The following is an 18710-nucleotide window of genomic DNA, read 5'->3' as shown; positions in this document are numbered from 1 at the left end:
TCTGTCTGTGTGACTCCATTAACACGTATTTACACTAGGCGCCCCGCATTTGTGTGCCTGTCTTAATGTGTGTGTGTGTATGTGTACACTGCATGTGCTACACCCTGTCTTAAGAGCATAGTCCAGCACATCTCTCCCCTCCCCTCTGCTCTGCTCCATATCAAAGCCTCAATAATTCATCCCACAACTCTCTCTTATTATATCCAGACATTTCCTCCTCTCTTCTCCTGTTGTGGGTTTTCTTAAGAATCCAGCTAAATTACTAACGCTGCATTTCACAGGCCCTGCACTCAACAGTATGACACAATAACAAATGAACATTCCTAGTAAATGACTATATCTTCTGCATGTTTATACTAGTTAATGTTGCTTGGTCTATTTCTTCTTTTTTTTTTAAATGCCCACTTAAGGCTGAACTGCTTCAATAAAACTCGGTAGTTTCGTTTCATTGCTTCAGCCGTTTGCTGAGTAATTAAACATGGTAACAGGGTAAAGAGGCTTTAGTTGATGAAAACATGCATCAACTAAAACTATATGCTTAACTTTTGTAACTTACATTTTTTTCAAAAAAACAGAGCCCCATTTATATGGTCAAAAACTCTCTATTTGGACTATATAACATTTTCTACTACAGGACCCAGTTATATAAAATAAAAAAATATGAATCATTTTCTTTTGTATGCTCTAACAATGGTGTGAAAGGTAAAACTAAATACTGTTTATTCTCTTTCCTGTCACTTTGTCAGCCTTAAGCACTGCTAAATTCTACCAATACGTACAGTGTGTACGAGAAGCCATATTGTGAGGAAGACAGATATTTTGCTTGGTAACAGAAGCATTATCATATTCAATCCATGTTGCTCGGTGCACCTCTAACACCACAATACCCACAGAATACAAGGAAAAGGCCTTCTCATTCAAACAAGCAATTATTATGTTCATACTGTGCATACATGTGCTCATCTTTTTGTGCTATTTTTGCTTCCCAGAATACATTACCTATTCAACAAATCCATTCCACAGTGTGGTGAGACACGTTATCAGTGTTTACATTATGTTGTATTGATCCAAGGCCGTAGCATGCTGAAGTATTTAATGGAGTAATGGACTGGCTTTAATGCAAGTTGGACCGGGCTTCACCAGCCTCCGTACACACAATACGCTCATTTCTACATTTCCACTGACCTGCATCACCAAGGTTACACACACTCCATTACTCTCCACAGACACTTGCATATGTGCTACACACATACACACACATACACACACACACACACCCACACACAAAAGATTTTTTATGCCTCCAACGTGCTATTTCTCTCTTTATCCACTGCTTACACCTTTCTTCCACCCTCTCTCCCTCAGCCTCACTCCCATTTGAGGAATCATAGTTAAAAAAAGAGCTCTCTCTCTCTTGCACTTTCCCCATCTACTCCCTTCTCATGAATTTTCTGCTCCCTGGCAGCAGTACCTGCACTCTGTTTGATGTAGAGGTGAGGGGGAGAAAGAGCGGAGGGGAAGCAAAGCTAGGGGCACAAGGTTACAATCGAAGAAAAAAAAAACAAGAACGTGGGGCGAAGAGGGATGGAGAGATGGCCCGCGGAGAGCAGCGCTACCTGATCAATACAAATGCAAGATCTAAATTATTTAGACAGGCCTCTAACATTCCTCTCTCACTTGCTTGTGGAACGCACCAGACGGATGAGCCAATCAGATGAGATGAGATAAGATCAGATCCAATCACCTGTGGGGGTACTTTATATACACACACACACACACACACACACACACACACACACACAGATCTAAAGGAGTAGGCTGGCGGCCTTTGATGGTAGCCTTTAACATTCTTGTCCATACTTCATTTCTGAGTACTGTTCACTTGGCCAAGGGGATGAAAAGCCATGAGGCGGGAATGGGGGTGAACTATTACCAACATTCTCATCCAAAACATTAGCATGTTCTGTGTGTATGAGCATGTGTGTAATTTCTTTATGTATAAACAGACCAGGTGTTAGGTTATCTCAGTTCATCCAAACATCTGTACTGAATGTTAAGGTTTCTATGCCATAAGGCCTAAAAACAACTACAATGTCTACATTGGCTGAATAGCGATAGCAGCACATTAAAGCAACGGCTGCAGCTTTAGTCCTCCATCAGTGTATACAGGATGTATTCAAGCATGGTGTTGAGCATGGGTCACTTGCAGTTTGGCAGCACTCAGAGCTCAGTACACAATCACTGTAGTTACGTGCATATAATGAAAGAAAAAAGACTTCAAGCTTGTAAAAATGCGGCAGGTTAGGTTGTGAAACACCAACCACTGCATAGCTGAATTGACTAAAACAGGAGTGTGCCTGTTCCACTAAACACATGTGAAATGAAAGACAAGCCTTAATTGCTTTACTACAAAATGTGGTGAAAGGTGAAAAGGTGAAAATAATTTTTAGATAAAGCTACATAAAACTGCATTACAGGCCATTTCCAAATGACGAGAAGCTTTTGATCCCAATAAAAAGCACTTTAAATGTCTCTGAATTGAAGTGCTCTGGTATGACGCAGGTTTCTCTGGTTTATCTCTGGTTCACAAATTCAGAGCATACGCATACTTTCCAGTTCAAATTCCAGTTATTCTGTAGAAGAATATTACAGTACTGTATGTTTGTAATGTCAATTCAGATTGGCAGGTTAGGGTTGCGGGGGTTAGAGTGGGTAACAATGTGAAGGTTGCAGCTGTTCACAATATGTTATGGAGCCAGAGGTCTCACTAGCAGTCAGGTGTGGTTTGGCTCCTGACGAAGAAGCACCATGCTGTTGATCCCTTCATCCTGCTTCACCTCCTCATCAGGATCTTTACATGCTCTTGGACAAGTCTACAGCTGCAAGTGCACTTAAGTCTTACAAAACACTCATTACACTGTATGCATAACGCACACACACACACACACACACACACACAAACACAAACACAAACACACACACACACATTACTTTATACTTAACACACCACAGAGCACATCCCTTGGCCCTAAGCCAGCATGTAATATTGATGATGCGATGTGGTATGCCTCATTACAGACACACAACCGTGCTCCTGCTCAACTATTGATGGGCCTGGGGCTTCCTTCCCTTCTCTGGATCCGCCAGGAGTAATGTTAAGGCACAAAGTACCAGCACACAACACAATCCAACAAAATACACATTCACAAACTCAATACTGTATGTTGACAGGTCTCTCAGAGCCCACACGGACACACATAGCACACAGATCTCCACACAAGCCCAGGCAAGCAAGCGCACACACAAACACACATACACACATACACACACACACACAAAGATGACTAATTAGTAAAAATGAGATCATAAATAATTTCTTGTAAAGTGCAACGCCAATTTTCCATCTAAGCTTATCCATGTGCACAACACGGTTGTGTTTAGTCTTGGGTTGAATTTTCTTGATTAATATTTCAGCAAGAATTGTCCCAGACTTCTTCTGTGTACCAGGGAATCAAGAGCAACAGGTTTGCACTAGTTACTGATATTACCTGAGAGCATCACCATATCCTGAGTGCTGCAAAAACAACCTAAACAATGGACAGAGTACTAGAGGAAGACAGCAAATAAATGTTTCAAATTATGTAAGATATATGGATAGAGATTTACACTCATCCCAAAGAAGTGTGCTATTTAGTTGAATGAATGTACTAACAGCAGACAGAAAATCTAGCTTTTCTGGTGGTTTTTTTATAGTACAGGCATTGAGGGAGAAGTTGTTATTTCTCGATCATTTTCCGACTTTCTCAAAAAAAAAAAAGGTCTAATAAATGATGAAAAAGAGACCAAAGTGTTGGAAATTCTATACTGTGAATGGCACTTTGTTTGCTGGGTCAGCAATCATTATAGGAACTGAAAAACTGGGCCCAGTGGCATCCTAAAAGCAATAATAATGTCTCCTTTTGGTGTAGCAAAGCATGTGCAGGACTGTGGTTGGCAAGGCTTGGTGACATGAGCTCATTCTTAGAAAACATCATAGAGAGAAATTAGACTGGAGCTGGACAGGAAGTCTGGGAGCTCTGAAAGAAGACCTGATTTATGTCCCAACCTAGCCCGCGTGGCCTGAACAGCACCTTTCTGCTCTTTGTGTACAAATACACTCCCCAGTCTTCACCACACTAGCCTTGAGAGCATTCAAGGCTGAAAAGACATGGCTACACAAGGTGGTTCTGACAGGATCTGATTTAGTAGCATTCACTGATACCATAGACAGAAAATATTATAGTCTGTATTGCCGCATTATCAAATCATCAGGTAGTACAAGCCACATAGAAACACAATTCATATAAAACCAATGACACAACAAAGGAGATACTGTAAAAGAGACCCCCCCCCCAAGTGAACCAAGAGGATGGCCTTTTAGTTTCCAAATGAATGGAGGTTATCCTGGCAGCAATCTGGATAAAGATAGCTAACCATCTGACCCATATCCCACTGGCAGACACACGCATGCCCCAGAGAGGATCAGGAAATGGAGACCAGACCATGGGGAAGCTATAATTCCATCTGCTTCCATGGCCATGCCAATGTTGGGGTGCCACTTTCACCCAGAGCTTCCTGAAATGGCTTGAACTGTCAGTCACCTGTGCGTGGCACCACAAAGGAAACGGCTTCAATTTCTTCTGATAAGGAGAGGGAACAGCTAGTTCTTTAAAGTTCATGAAGATGCAGATCAATTAAATTGTGTAAGTATGTTTCTCTACAGCTTCAGAAGATTGTGTGGGAAGTGTGTTTCTGCACATATATGTGTCATGCGGTGTTCCAGTCAGGTCTAAGAGGCATCATTCCATTGCGTAACCTTCTGGCACCATCCTGGCCTGCTGGCACTGCCATCTGCTGCTGTGAAACACTAGATCACAGACAACCCATCAGCCACTGAGCTTCTACAGGTCTGCTTAACCACAACATCTCCAACATTTTCTGCACTGGGATGAGGGAAAGCAATTTATCCCATAAAACCCAATTCACAGGTTGTTCTATGATTGCTGCCGGGGATTATAATCTGCCTTTGCAGGCCATTCCCTCGGTTGAGGTTCTACTCTATTTAAGGAGGAGAGTTAAAGCTTTCCTGCCTCCCTATAACTTGGCTTCACCCCTGCAACAGCCGTGGAGAAAAACAGGAGTGAAGAGGCAGTTCTGTCGCAAGCATCCTGTTCCTCACACATAATCTGCCACAAAATCACACTTCATTGTGCTGCCCTCATACAGTGCAATATATGTGTGTGTATGTCTGTTTACATTCATATGAGTCTGTGTGTCACATGCTTGAACACGAGCAAGCAAAGGTGTGTATGTTATTCTGTATAAAGAGCTCCAGAGCATTTCTGGGAGAGCGTAATTTACAAAAATGTGCAATTATTCTGCAAATCATATTAATTTGTATAAAATATACTACATACTATACACATTTTTAATTCTTAAGAGCCAAAAGACATTAGACTCACAAGGAAGCTATAACCCCACTGAGAAGGCATATCCACTAATCAACAAGACAAAATCAGCCATGACAGAATTTTTTTTTTCATTGTTTCTAAGTGAACATTGCATGTTCAGAGGAAGCACATCACACTGTGACAACTCAAAGGCCATTCTCTTAACCTGAGATTGGCTATGATAGCAAATCATCTCACTGGGCTTTCAACATTATTCATTGGTTCATTGTACAGAGGAATCAAACACCCCCAGATCCCATCTAAGTACTGATCTATGCTGTGAGACTCCAAATGGGTTTTGATAAGCTACAGTTCTGTTATCTGGACTTTGTCTTCATCAATGTTAATGAAATCTTTATAGGATGAGAGAAGAAATAGTAAGAAAGAATTATAGATGTGAGACCAAATGACAACTAGATAACAAAACCTCTGAGACCTGAAGCAGTAAGCAACACTATCCTACACAATTACTAATGAAAAGCAACCTAAAAGCATTTGATTTTACAAAACATTAAAGGCAATATTATTAAGCAAACGATGCATCATTAGCGGTTGCTGTAAAGGGTTATATCATAATAGGGTTCAGAAACACCATGATTCTTTCCCTCTGTCGCATGGTGACTGCCAGGATTGGAGAGTGAGCTGTCCTTATGATCAACACCATGTGTTCTGCAGACAGAAAAAAGGCTTTAGCCACCCAGCCCTGACAAGCATAGCATCTTCCATCACTTACCAGATAAAACACTACCAAAAGCCAAGGTGTTAAACATGAGAGCAATGAACCAATAAAAAAAAAAAACTATCTTCATGTAAACTTGTGCAGGTTGCAGAGGAAGGTTGCCACTGCGTACAGCTTTTCTTTCCCGAGAGAATATGTGAGGAATGCATGAAAACATTAAGTCAGCTCAGTCAGCCTACAAAACTGGGGTAAGACTCAAACCACAACTCTGTACACACGTCAGAAACACACAGCCACGAACACACACTATAACCCAAAATATTTAAAGGAAAGAATCTTTGGCAAGCTCAATGACACTACACACAACCATCTATATATTGTGTAAAAAGGACACCTCATCATCACATCGTAACCAATTTGCACAGAAACATACAAACACACACTCAAAAATAAACATAAACATAGACAGAACCAACTTTTAAGCCAGCTGTGAAAGTACACAGACAGAATGCAGACACTGGACACAGACCATCACAGTTGCATAACTCCCTTTCCATCTCACCTAGTCCATCGGGAGCTGCCCTGATAGGAAACAGGAAGGAGGTAATGAGGGCCAAGCTGTCAAACACAGCCTATAATAACCTCAGTGCTCCTCTCTCCACCCTGAGGGTCTGGCCTGCTATGTCCCTCTCAGGGACATCATGCAACATAGCCCAATTGACCCCCATCCTTCCCCACAGCTGGTCTGTCCCCCACCTCTAAGCACCTCCATCACCCCCAGCTGATACTGCCTCACAGCTGAGTGAACCATGACCGGAAGGCATCTGTCAAAGCAAGGCCTTGAGCTTTTTGACAAGGAAGAGGAGGACAGAGGCTAATGTCAACAGAAGGGGTAATCTTTCCTTTCAGACCCACCTACAGTATAATGAATAAGGTCATATTAACAACTATTTAATACCCACATCATTGTGAATTGAAGAAAGCAGGTTTTTAATGTAACACTACAGATCAGTCACAGCAGAACAATTATTTAGTTACACATCTCTCAAGTACGGAATTCTAGTGCTACAGTAACAGAAGCACTACAGGCTTGCAGCCTATTGGTAATGCTAAGAAGTCATTTGGGGCGGAAATCTGGCCAATATTTGACTTTGAGTTAAAGCTGGCATATACTCAAAGTGCAGTCATAGGGAAAAAGTGTTTATTGCTGTTTGTAACTGTCACTCTGGAGGACAGGGTGGAAAGCAGGCTGTCATAATGGCACACAACTTTCAGACAGTTTTTTCCTCAAAGGCATTCATGGTGTTGCACATTTTCAGATGCAAAAAATGTTGTGGCTGTGTGAAGAATTTTGTAAAAGAAAGATGTTCTGCCTACTGAAGTCCATTACAAATGAAAACTGAAACAACTTTGCTCACTGCCTCTGTAAACACAAGGTGCATTGTGAGTCTCACAAAGATGCAATAAAAGTGCATTCCTTCTCTCAGTTTAGACATCAATACCACTCTTCTAAAATGATCTAATTGTCCATCTTTAGAACTGTTTCATGTTTTATTGGTTTTAATATAATGCTTATTGGTTATTTAACACAGAGTCAAGTGGCCAAAACCACTGATTAATATTGACGTCTGCAGGAGAACAAATCTTGAAACCCTGCCCACCTGCACTGGTCCACCATTATTCTAGTAGAAGCAGCCAGGCGATTTTTGCAATACTTCTCATCACATACAAGGAGGTGAATAGTTCAAACTTAATAAATGTCTTGGAGTCACTTATATCATGTTTTATTTAAATAGCTCATAGTGCCTCTACTGAATTATTTCCAAGAAAGACAAAAGGGTAAATCCTTTATTTACATAAACTACTTTTTTTTTTAAAACAATATTTCCACAACACATCCCTGATGCTGCTTTTTGCTGAATTCCTTGCCTGTATTTCTAACACTGCATATTCCAGGCCCGCTAAGGCTTATAAGATGAAAGAGAATAAGTAATAAGTTAGCATCAGGTCTTAGTCTTTTAGTCATCCTCACGGGCTGACATTTCAAACTGCAGTTTTTATCAGAGTATCAACTGAGCTTTGTAAATGTAAGAGATGCTGCTCACTGAATGTTGGACATCAATTGTTATTAGTGTTAGTACTGTAAAATTGATCATTTTATTATAGTCAGTAATCACCAAAAAACTGGAGATGAGCACACAAAAGCTGATCCACAAAATCAGGTCACAATGAGCCCATCCACCTGTGCCTGTAACAAAGTAACATCTGTACCCGGTTTTGAATGACTTCTGCCCTGAAACATCTGGACACATCATGCTTTTGCAAGATCACAGCTGCCTCCACACTCCAATCTGACAACAGTCTCAACTAAGTCGCCACTATCACAGATACATTATCTCTATTATGATTAATGGAACTGCCACATCACACATAGGTTCACTTTACATTTCCTCAGTATCTCTTTCACACCTTCTTTCCCCTCTTTCTCTTGCTAAACAGATTTTTTTCCCATTGGAGTACTTGGTACTTGTTTTTATCTAGAAAAAGTTTTTTTTCAACTGATTTTTTTACTTTTTTTGCATTCAGAAGATTTGAACATTACATACATTACGTCATTATAAAACATGGGTTAATAAACCATCTTGTCCGTATTATTATATAATGAAATCAAAACAATTGAACATATGTAAATGGGTGAACTTAAAATAAATGCACCATGGGCCGAGACATTTGCTCTAATTCACTTTTCCACAGTAAATATCTTCAGGTCTCTCACTGATCTTAAAAATACACAACTGCACACAGATGTAGCTGAAACATAACATGGTAAGTTTTGTACAGCTAGTACATTTTAATTCAGTTCTCATTCTTCAAACAATCCTAGAGTTTGGCAAAATCTTTAAAGAACTCAAGACGTCCTGGGAGCTGGAAAGGAAGTGAGGATATTGTGCCTCACTATTTTTCTCTCCGCTCCCTGCTTTTTCTTGGCGTGAAAATTACAGATCATAGCCAGCTAAGTGAAAAAGTACTGACATTAGTCAAAGTCCAATGTGCCTCCATAGCTTTTGGGAATGAATGTTTGGGTGAGGGGAGAGTGGCAGGGTGGTGTGGAGGGGGGCTGCATAGAGCAGAGGGGAAAGATTGATTTCTAATTAACAAGCTGGTTGCAGTAATGAAAGACTAGATGGTCTCTACAGGCAGTGGATCATGGGGAGCGTTTCCCTTGACATCTAGTCTTAATCACACCAACTCAGCTTGCTAAGAATGCACTCATTGCTGTAATTAACACTGTCATGCCCCCTCCATCTCCCATTTTACATCTCTACCTCTTTTCTGTCTTAACCTCTACCTATTTGTGACTAAGAACTAATTTTAAATTTAAATTTGATCATTGCAGTGTAAACATATCCATCACTATATTTTCAAATTTTGCAGTCACCTGCAACTGCCAACATAATTCCCTGCACTTTGACAGATACTTTACTATACTATACTATACTATACTATACTATACTATACTATACTATACTATACTATACTGCAATTTTTCTAAAATACTCTAATTAGTGTTAATGGCCTTTTGTTCCTTGTAAATCATATCTGCTCATATTGTGACTCTAAAGCTCTTTCAACTGGCACGGATGCTTCTAAAAAAAGGTTGAGTATACAGATATACGGCTAATATTTAGTGTTTTTATACGTGTCTCTCATCTTAAAACAATGTATCTTAGCGATATCACTGATATATGACAAAGATTGGAATACATAAACATGAATGTCATTACAAGAGGGAGCAGAGGTAAATGCTGATATGTGATCAAGAGCTTAGTCCCTATGAAAAAGATCACTAAAGTGACAGAAAGTGTATTGAAAGTACAGCCAAGGACACAGAGTGGCACACTGTGCTTTACATTGCATGGAGACAGTCTCCTTAGAGTACAGTTGAGCTGGAAGGTGATATCTCACTTATTCTACAGGCTAGACCTCTCATTCTGAATTTTAGTTGCAAGTCACACAGACTAGCTGACAAGAAAGGTACAATCAAACACCTGATTCACTGAGGTATAAGACATGCTGTTCCACTGGGTGCTCTTCGGTAGAAGCAGACATTTATTTTATCTTTAAAAAATATGTCATTATTTCATTGATATCCCATTTCAAAAGGGAATCATGTTTTTTAAAATGTTTTTTATATGACCATTGACTGAATTTAACAAAGAGTGATGATGATCTTGGGTTACTTACAAGCAAAGGTAAGCTTGGCTTTCAGAAGTGAAACCCTAAAAGCAAGATGAATACACTTATCTTCATCGTAGTCTACTGGGACAATCTCTGTGGATGTTCTGATCCTGATTCAGAGCTAACTGATGACACAGATCTGTGGGAGCTGGAGGTATATCATTTGATAAGTGGGATTTCACAACAGAGCATTAGGGGAATGAGGTATTTTCAGGGGCATTGTAAACACCAACCCCCTCACCCATGCTGTAATTTTCGGCAGAAATATGTGTGGGCCTGTGTATGGGCAGGGGCTGTGTAATCTGCCTCTGCCAGCCTGCCATGTCTCTCTTAGGCAGAGTGGCCTGGCTGTTTGAAGGAGGCTGTCGCTGGATGGGGGGTAGGGCTGTGGCTAATCCGCCTGTGCCACGCGCCGTGTGCCCAGCACCCAGCCAGTTGCACCATGCCGCCTCCTCTGTAGTGGGTCCACTGGAGCGCTACAAGGTCCGCTGAATGCTATCAGCACAGACGACACACTGCCCCCCAAGCAGGGATTACAGCTCTCTCAATGAAGGCGCCAGGAGGAGGATCCAGAGCAAGAGGAGGAGAAGAAGGAGGAGGAGGTACACAATCCCCCAACAGGAGCTCCATTCTCTACAAGGAAGAGGCCATCGGCAAAGCCGACACGCCAATCAACAGCGGCTGGGAAACCACCCCATGAGAACAACACGTCCAGCACGAAGGATGGGGAGGAGGGAGGAAAGATTTAAGAAGGATCCATCACTTTTCAAAATCCGGCTTAGAGCCACTTGGTACTCCTTAAGGAGAATGAACACTGGCCCATTGTTATGAGGTAGATTGGGATGGGGACATTAGCATGAGTTTGCATAGACACATGGAGTGCTTAATGACATATGCAGACCTGGCATTTGAGCATTGGGTATTTGGGAAGAAAAAAACTTTGTAATTATGTTTACAACCTGTTTGTCAGTTGGAAGTAGACATCAAAGAAGCAAAGGAAAGGAGAAAAGGGGGAGCTGTAATGTGCCAGTAAAAAATAATTAAATAGACTGGTGGAGGGTGCGTCCCCTGTGTTTTCTTTTGGAAAATCTAGGCAGTAAATAGTGTGGTTGAGATTCATCTAACACCCTCAGGGTCTAGAAGATGTTGTGTGGGCTCTGTGAGCTGGTGCTCTGTTTCTCACTAGGGTTTACCATACAGACATATATACTGTATACACAGTGTCCGAAACACAGAATTTCTCATGAAACTTAATCTTTTGCAACAACAGAAAAATGAGAACGTAACCAGCAAGAATTCTACCAAGTCATTTGTGCTTTGGGCATGGAAAAACTCATAATGTCACCATATTTCGGGTGGTTTATGTGTTGCTTAAGTTGCGCCAGGAGTGGAATTTATATTGGTGCTTATGCTGTCTAAAACTTAAACCTCCAGACACCAGAAAGGGACACAAGGGAAACACAGCATGCAAGTACATACTAGGACAGCAGGAGCCTAGCATCTGCATATCCCAGCTTGTATTATCAACAGAGAGGCACTCCAAATCAGGCAAACCCCCAACAGGCCAGTACACACTCCAACATCCTGAAAATACTCACACACACTCATCTGCCCACTCGTGAAAGTTACTGAAAACACAACTCAGATTTGCCTGTTAAGAGCTTTCTTGTTTTGGCTGGAAAATGAATCCGTTGAGGAAATTGAAAATAAAAAATATAAAAGCTCTGTGCTGTTTGTCTCGATGAGACTGGTGCAGGCACACGCCTATGCCTGGCAGGGATCTACTCAATACCTTCATTTACGCTCTTTCCACCACACCTGGCATCAGGCTGGAATCATTTTGGCACCAGCCTGGCAAAGGCTAACAATGTCATTGTTATCTGAGGTGATTCTCCGTGCTCTGGTCAAGTAAATCAATTTTCCTGAAATGTGGCATATAGGTGCCATCTGAGCCACCTCAACTATCACGGCTTCAAATACTCCAGAGCTGATGCAACTCACTGCCTCTTTATGAGCAAATATGAAGGTAGATACAGAGAAAGTATGTCTGTCATTACCAGTTAGGTGCAGCATCATTTCATTGTTGCAGGTTTGAACAGTATGTTATAATAGCTAGAGCATGTTCCTGTGAAAACAACTTGACACAGCCATTTAGCACCTAGACAGGAGGAAAATACTCATATTCATGCTATTATGTCATATCCTGTTGTAACATTGACACAAAGAATTGTAATAGCCTGATGATCAGGACATTTGTGTTTAGCCAGTGGAACATCTGACCTGTCTCTATGTCATGATGGATCACCCACTAAGAGCTGAGTGCTGTGTGCATGGCCAAGCATGCATGTGTGACAAAGGGAAGATTCCCAATGAATATCCATTCTCATTTCTCGCCCATCTGCTCGATCATATAAAGGAAACTGGCATATCTCAGTGAGTACAATGCTCTTTAAATGGTTCATCATTCAATGTCCACAAAGACAGAACACCCAAACACACCCAGCAAGCTCATACAAACAGTAATACACTTGACACACTTCTCTCTACTCAGTGAAGTGACCTATTCAGACAAAGCAGCAGGAGGCAGAATGGCTGAAGAGCTGCGAAGCTAATGAATGCACGGGTTTGGTCCACTTGAAAGCGCTAGTGCTATCCGCATGTTGTTTTTCCTTTGCTCACAGGAGAGCCCTATTAAACCATTAGCCCCTATCCCCTCTGCTCTTTCCTCCCTCTTACCTCCTTTCCAGGGTCCCTGTTCCCCTAAACTGGATGTCTACATGAAAACTAGGCCAGTCTTTTTTTGGTTCACTGACCAATTCTTGCTGTACCGCAATAAATACTAAGAGTTTTCCTGATCTCTTGAATAGATATATAAAATGCTACAGTTAAGCTGAACAGAGATGTAAGGAGCACTAGACTGGCGGTGGGGAAGAGTGGGGACACCAGCCAAATCTAATCAATCCGCAGGAACAGAGCTCCAAGAAATGCAGCACTGACAAGAAGTGGTCAGAGGTCAGAAAGCAGACCTTTAACAAGTCCCCTCAGAGGTTAAGTGCTGCAGAGGGTGATGATGATATCCGACGGGCTGCTGATGTCACAGCAGATTGATGCCATTTTGGCATTCAATCTAAAGACAAAGACAACTGTCAGCGCCTCCTGGTGAAGACTTAAACATGGGTGTTTCCATGACGTCTCCCTGTTGCTCTACTGATATGACCTGGTGTACGGTAAGATAATAACTGCTTTTCCACAGCCTTACCGAAGCCTTATATCCGTGACCTTCACTTCAACATGACTGGCTTGTTGTTCTAGAGACATCATTCAACAGCACACTCCCTGAAGAACTCCCCCAACCACGACAAGTAATCAACTTTGCAGATAGATAATGGCCTCTTTCCCATTGCAAAGCACGCTGAGTTGTTTCTGGTGGTTGGTAGGAGAGCTGCTGAAGTAATTCACAATATCTAATCTGATAGGTTATCATGGGAAGAGCTGATGGCATTTTGTGGGGATGAATTTATCTCCAAGTTCCCATTAAGAATGTCATTTAGTGGCAACATCCAAATCTCCTTGAAATGTTGATTGTTTCTTGGGCCTCTTCAATCATTTGCACATGAAAAGGTCCATAGAAAGAGCGACTGCTGTAGCGGGCATTGACAGATTTGCAGTGGGCATTTCAGCCTGTACAGTCAACTAGTTGTCTGAAGAGCTCTCTTGTTTTACTCTGTTGCTTTCACTTGCACCGCTGTTTTTCTCCTCTTTGTCTTTTGTGGTCCTGTGGTAGAGAGAGACACTGCTGATCCCACTGAATACTGTTATAGTGTATAGAAACAATGACTATGGTGAGAGTGAGAGCCACGCTGCCTACCTGGATGCCTCATGTCAATGCCTCACAGTCAGGGCCTTACAGACACAAATAACCTTGCATATAAAAAGATGCACAAACACTGTGCATTATATGCAAATACACACACTGGTGAGTAAAACCACTTACTCCAGATTTTTGAAACAGCATAAACATAAAATTGACAGACTAATTAACACGCCACTGTGTTCTATACAAATAGACATGCCCTGATTTTGAAACTGCTGACATTATAAACACAACCGTAGCTTTCATTAGATGTGTACACACATCATTACAAATCTGGATGCAATCGACAGAAGAAAAAAATAGCCCAAATTCCTTGACATACAAAAAGGAACTCAATCAATCTCACTGGCCCCATTTCTGCTCAAGCACTTTCATTTTTATGGCTATTCTCTACTGACTTGCAGAGGACACCGAACTGCTATAAAGTTCCCAATGCAATCTTTTCAATAGTGACTTCTAATCGTACTGCATGACACAGTACAACGATGCCGCTACTCATGATTTGTGGGTAAGTTTTCCAATATAAGTTATCCAATATATAGTTTTGAGGAATTTCACCTCTTCCTGTTCTCTCAGTGCCATGTTACCAATTCATCTGTAAAAACGAACATGTAACATTTCAAAAAGCAGAGGGACAAGAGACAACAGGAATGAAAAACGGCAGGTTTAGAAATAGGGTTCTGGGTTTTGTATTATGATGTTGCTTCTTGTAAACATGTGGTTGCTGTATGGAGAACATGTCATACTCTCACAGCAGTGTTAAAAGAGGTCAGAGACAAAATAAAAAAGAGTGTGGCAAAAGTGTTTCAAAAGGGTATTTTGATTATTTGGAGGACAAGGCTCAAATCCCAGTATGACCTTACTTCATTTTTACCTCTTTCTCTCTCGCTCTTTTGAAAGATAAGACTGTATGTGGGCAGTAAGTGAGTGTGTGTGTGAGTGACACTTGGTTTCCATCTGTCTGATACAAGGATTGACCCTAAAGTCTGAATGCAAGGACACAAATCTAAAAAAAACCCCTTTTCATTTATCTTTTTTCCTGTTTCCTAGCAGTTCAGAATGTCTCTACAGTATTTCTGTTTCCATTTTGTCCACTGCGACCCTGCCAATACACCCACCCTCTCAAACATTTCACACGCAGAGCAACGTAACCTCTCTTGGTCATTTCATTCTGATAGCTAAACACAGTAATCTTGTCTACAGCATACATACACACACACTCATAGAGTACACTGCCCACGCATGGTCTTATCACTCAAAAGCAACAGAGAAGCAAGTGAGGTCAGGTCAGAAACCCAATTACTGTACGACAAACACAGAGACATGTTCCTCTTGATTGACACCAAATGCTACGGTGTTTCTTTGAGAGACTTGCTTACTGTCTCTTTTAGAAGAGGTCATCTCCCTGTTTTCCTTTTCAAATTTTCCCTCCCTCTATTAACAACCTCTCTCCTTTGCGCTCTTTCTTCAGTTCTCTTTTCTACAGCCCTTCAACAACCACACAGCCAGCATCTCTAATGCCTTCCGCCCACCATTTCCACATGCAGCTCTTTCAGTGGTTAGATCACACGTTGCTTTTAGAAGATTAAACCAAATGTAATCCAAAACTAAGGCCCAGAGAATGCATAAAACAATGAGCGAAAACAATTCAGAACCAACCAAATAAATGAAGCATGCTAAAATACAAAAGCTCCTTCCCAGGAATTTTAAAAAAGGCACTTCCTTTACCATTTCCACCACATCATCAATAGATTCAATTTCCTGTTTTTTCCTTTTCTATCTTTTTCTCTTATTGTGTTTTCATCAGAGCCTGCAGATACAAGTCCAGCTTCAATCTAACACCTGTACGCAGCATGTAGCCTGTAGTAACATGTAAGGATAGATGTAACCATCAAGGTTTGAGAGGATGAGAGAGAGACAGGGGGGAAAAGAGAAACAGAGACAGGGATTGCTCCTGATTGCACAACTAAGCATACAGCCAGCCACGTTTCACTTGTTCACTTGCCATTTATCCTTCCATCCCCCTGCACACTCAGTCAAAACCCCAGAAATTTAACAATGAGCTGCCATCATGTGCCAAAACATGGGACGGAAAAAAAAAGTGAGCAGCTTGGAACCCGGTCATTTTTCCGTGCAAGCCCTGCTGCTGGTATCTTATCTGCTAAATCCTCTCATCGTCATTTAAATCTTCCCCTACTCCATCCGATCCTAGCCATGGCCCTATTTAAATCTCTCCCTCCTCCCAGTCCACCACATTTCTAATGCTAATTATTTAAACCTCTCCGTGCGCTCTATCCCTCCCATCCACCAGCTAGTTATTCAAATCTCTCCCCACCCGCTCTCTCCCTACAAGCCCGGCCCCAGTTAAAAGGTGGTTGACTGAATGGTTGATCCGGGCTGTTATTTTCAGACCGAGGATAATACTGCTTCTTCCAGACTCCTCTCCTTTCCTGCTCTGTTTTTCTGGCCTTCTCATATCCTGTTCTTCCTATACACAAACTCCGCTGAACAGATCCCCTTTGAATTAAAGATGTTTATTTGCCGTGATAATGGAATGCAGTTGTTAACAGCACAAGAACAGTTTAATAAATCCACTGTTTGTCATATCAAATTAGGTGAAATACAACACAAACCAGATATAAAAAAAGATATAGCCAATATAAACAAAATGTGTATATAGTTGGGAAGTGAGATACCATCAGTAATGTACATAACATATGTGTCCATCCAACTTTTTGATTAGAGGATAGTTGCATGGGAATGTGACCTTAGACGGTCTGCGCTGGCCTGTGCGGGTCACTGTCCCCGGTGTTAAGTAAGTGGTGAGAGTGAGTGACTGAGCAATGATGATACAGTTTGTGCGGTCGAAGGGAATCATTTTTCCAGAACCAGGTGCCAACGCAACAGTGTGGGAAAGCGGACATGAACTGTCTCCTCTCACACTCTAAGCACGCTTTATTGATTTGTGAACCTTTATTTCTATAAGTCAGAGCTTCTCTTTTTGTGTTGCTCCATTTGTCCATTCCCACTTGCAGTTTTTGCACTCTCTGTCATTCATTTGGAAGGGTCTCACTGTTAGTCCTGTAGAGAAGCCACCTACACATGGAGCATCAGGATCACAGCTCAGTAAAACACCAAAGCTGCTCATTGCACTGAACAGGAGTCCCACTCAGCAACACTACTTATTACAGTTACATAAATGCTGGTTTCCAACAACAGTCACCCCACACAAACTGCACACTCCCATATGCACACACGCCACAGCAATACATGTGTAAAAACACCTGCAAGAAAATGTACACACTGCGCGTATCATTCTTGATCTTATTGTTGGTTTAGCAGTTTTAAAATATCTTTAATGTGTAATGTATCTTATGCATAGCAGAATTTTAACACAATTGGGCAATGCATATTCATCAAAGTGAAGTTCATTAACTTTGACTTCAAATTTTAAAAACTATTTTTAAATAATACAAAATGCATTATGTTTTTGCAGCCAGTGAAATTCACAATCAGATCAATTGAAAACATTCCTTTTTATATGATTCAGTACAGACATTAACAGAAGACAGCTGAAACAATAGGTGACACTCTCTTCAACATGCAGCAAAAAAAAGAAAAGAAAAAGTGGACACCATGGAAGGTGTGCTCACCTTGGTACTCCTGTCCAGGGGTGTAGGCGGTGGGGTTGCCCATAATTTGGAGGGTGAGTAGCACCTCTCCCCCACCTTCTGTTACCCCGGTTCCCTCCAGCTCCCCGTGGTGGGTGCACAGGAAGAAGAAGGGATTGAAACGGGGGTAGAAGCTCGCAGGGGGCGCCCCGAAATCCACGCTGCTGCTCCCCAAGACTAGGGCCAGCAGGGCACAGCCTAAGGCACCCCCGAGAGAGGCCCGCGCCATGGCCATCTGCCCTCACCAAGCGAGGGACTGAGGGAGTGGAGGTGGGTGAAGAGGTGAGGAGAGTGATGAGTGGGAGCGAAGAGGGGCACAGGTAGAGTTCCAGAGGACCACTTTTGGAGTCCACAGATGAGTCGAAAGTCCAAAAGTGCGTGTGCGTGAGAGTGTGTGTCTGTGTGTGTTGTTGTATTGTGCAATATGCTGTGTGAGTGTGTGGGGCTTGGTCGTCAGGAAAACTGTAGAGCTCTGTTCATCTGCTTCCTCTCCCTGTCCTACCTTCACTCCCGGGGAGTTCAGAGCTTCGCTTGTGCTGTCCTGCTCCGGCGTTTAAATACCTCACCCCCTCCCTCTGTTTCCCTCTCTCCTCCCACCCTCCCTCCCTCCCTCCCTCTCTCTGTCTCTCTTTCGCTCTAACACCAGCTCCACGCGTGCTGTAAGCGCTCTATGAGACGGCCTCCCTCCTCTCTCTCATCCAGCTCTTCTCTCCTCCCTCTTCTCTGTCAGTCTATCACTCTGCCTTTTTCCTTAATCT

General features: G+C 42.0%; 1 protein-coding gene across 1 annotated transcript in view; it reads right to left on the bottom strand.

Annotated features, from left to right (window-relative positions):
- Window positions 1-18439, bottom strand: part of reln (reelin) — a 96182-nt gene extending 77743 nt beyond the window's left edge. Inside the window, exon 1 of the mRNA XM_053319240.1 lies at window positions 17935-18439. Coding sequence (XP_053175215.1) covers window positions 17935-18187 — 253 coding nt within the window. The 5' untranslated portion in view covers window positions 18188-18439. The remainder of the gene's footprint in view (window positions 1-17934) is intronic.
- Window positions 18440-18710: the final 271 nt, after the last annotated feature.

The sequence above is a fragment of the Scomber japonicus genome, chromosome 5 (genome assembly GCF_027409825.1).
Source record: "Scomber japonicus isolate fScoJap1 chromosome 5, fScoJap1.pri, whole genome shotgun sequence".
In the NCBI taxonomy this organism is placed as follows: Eukaryota; Metazoa; Chordata; class Actinopteri; order Scombriformes; family Scombridae; genus Scomber; species Scomber japonicus.
Note: the sequence above shows the minus strand (reverse complement) of the source record. Positions and strands in the feature narration are given on the sequence as shown.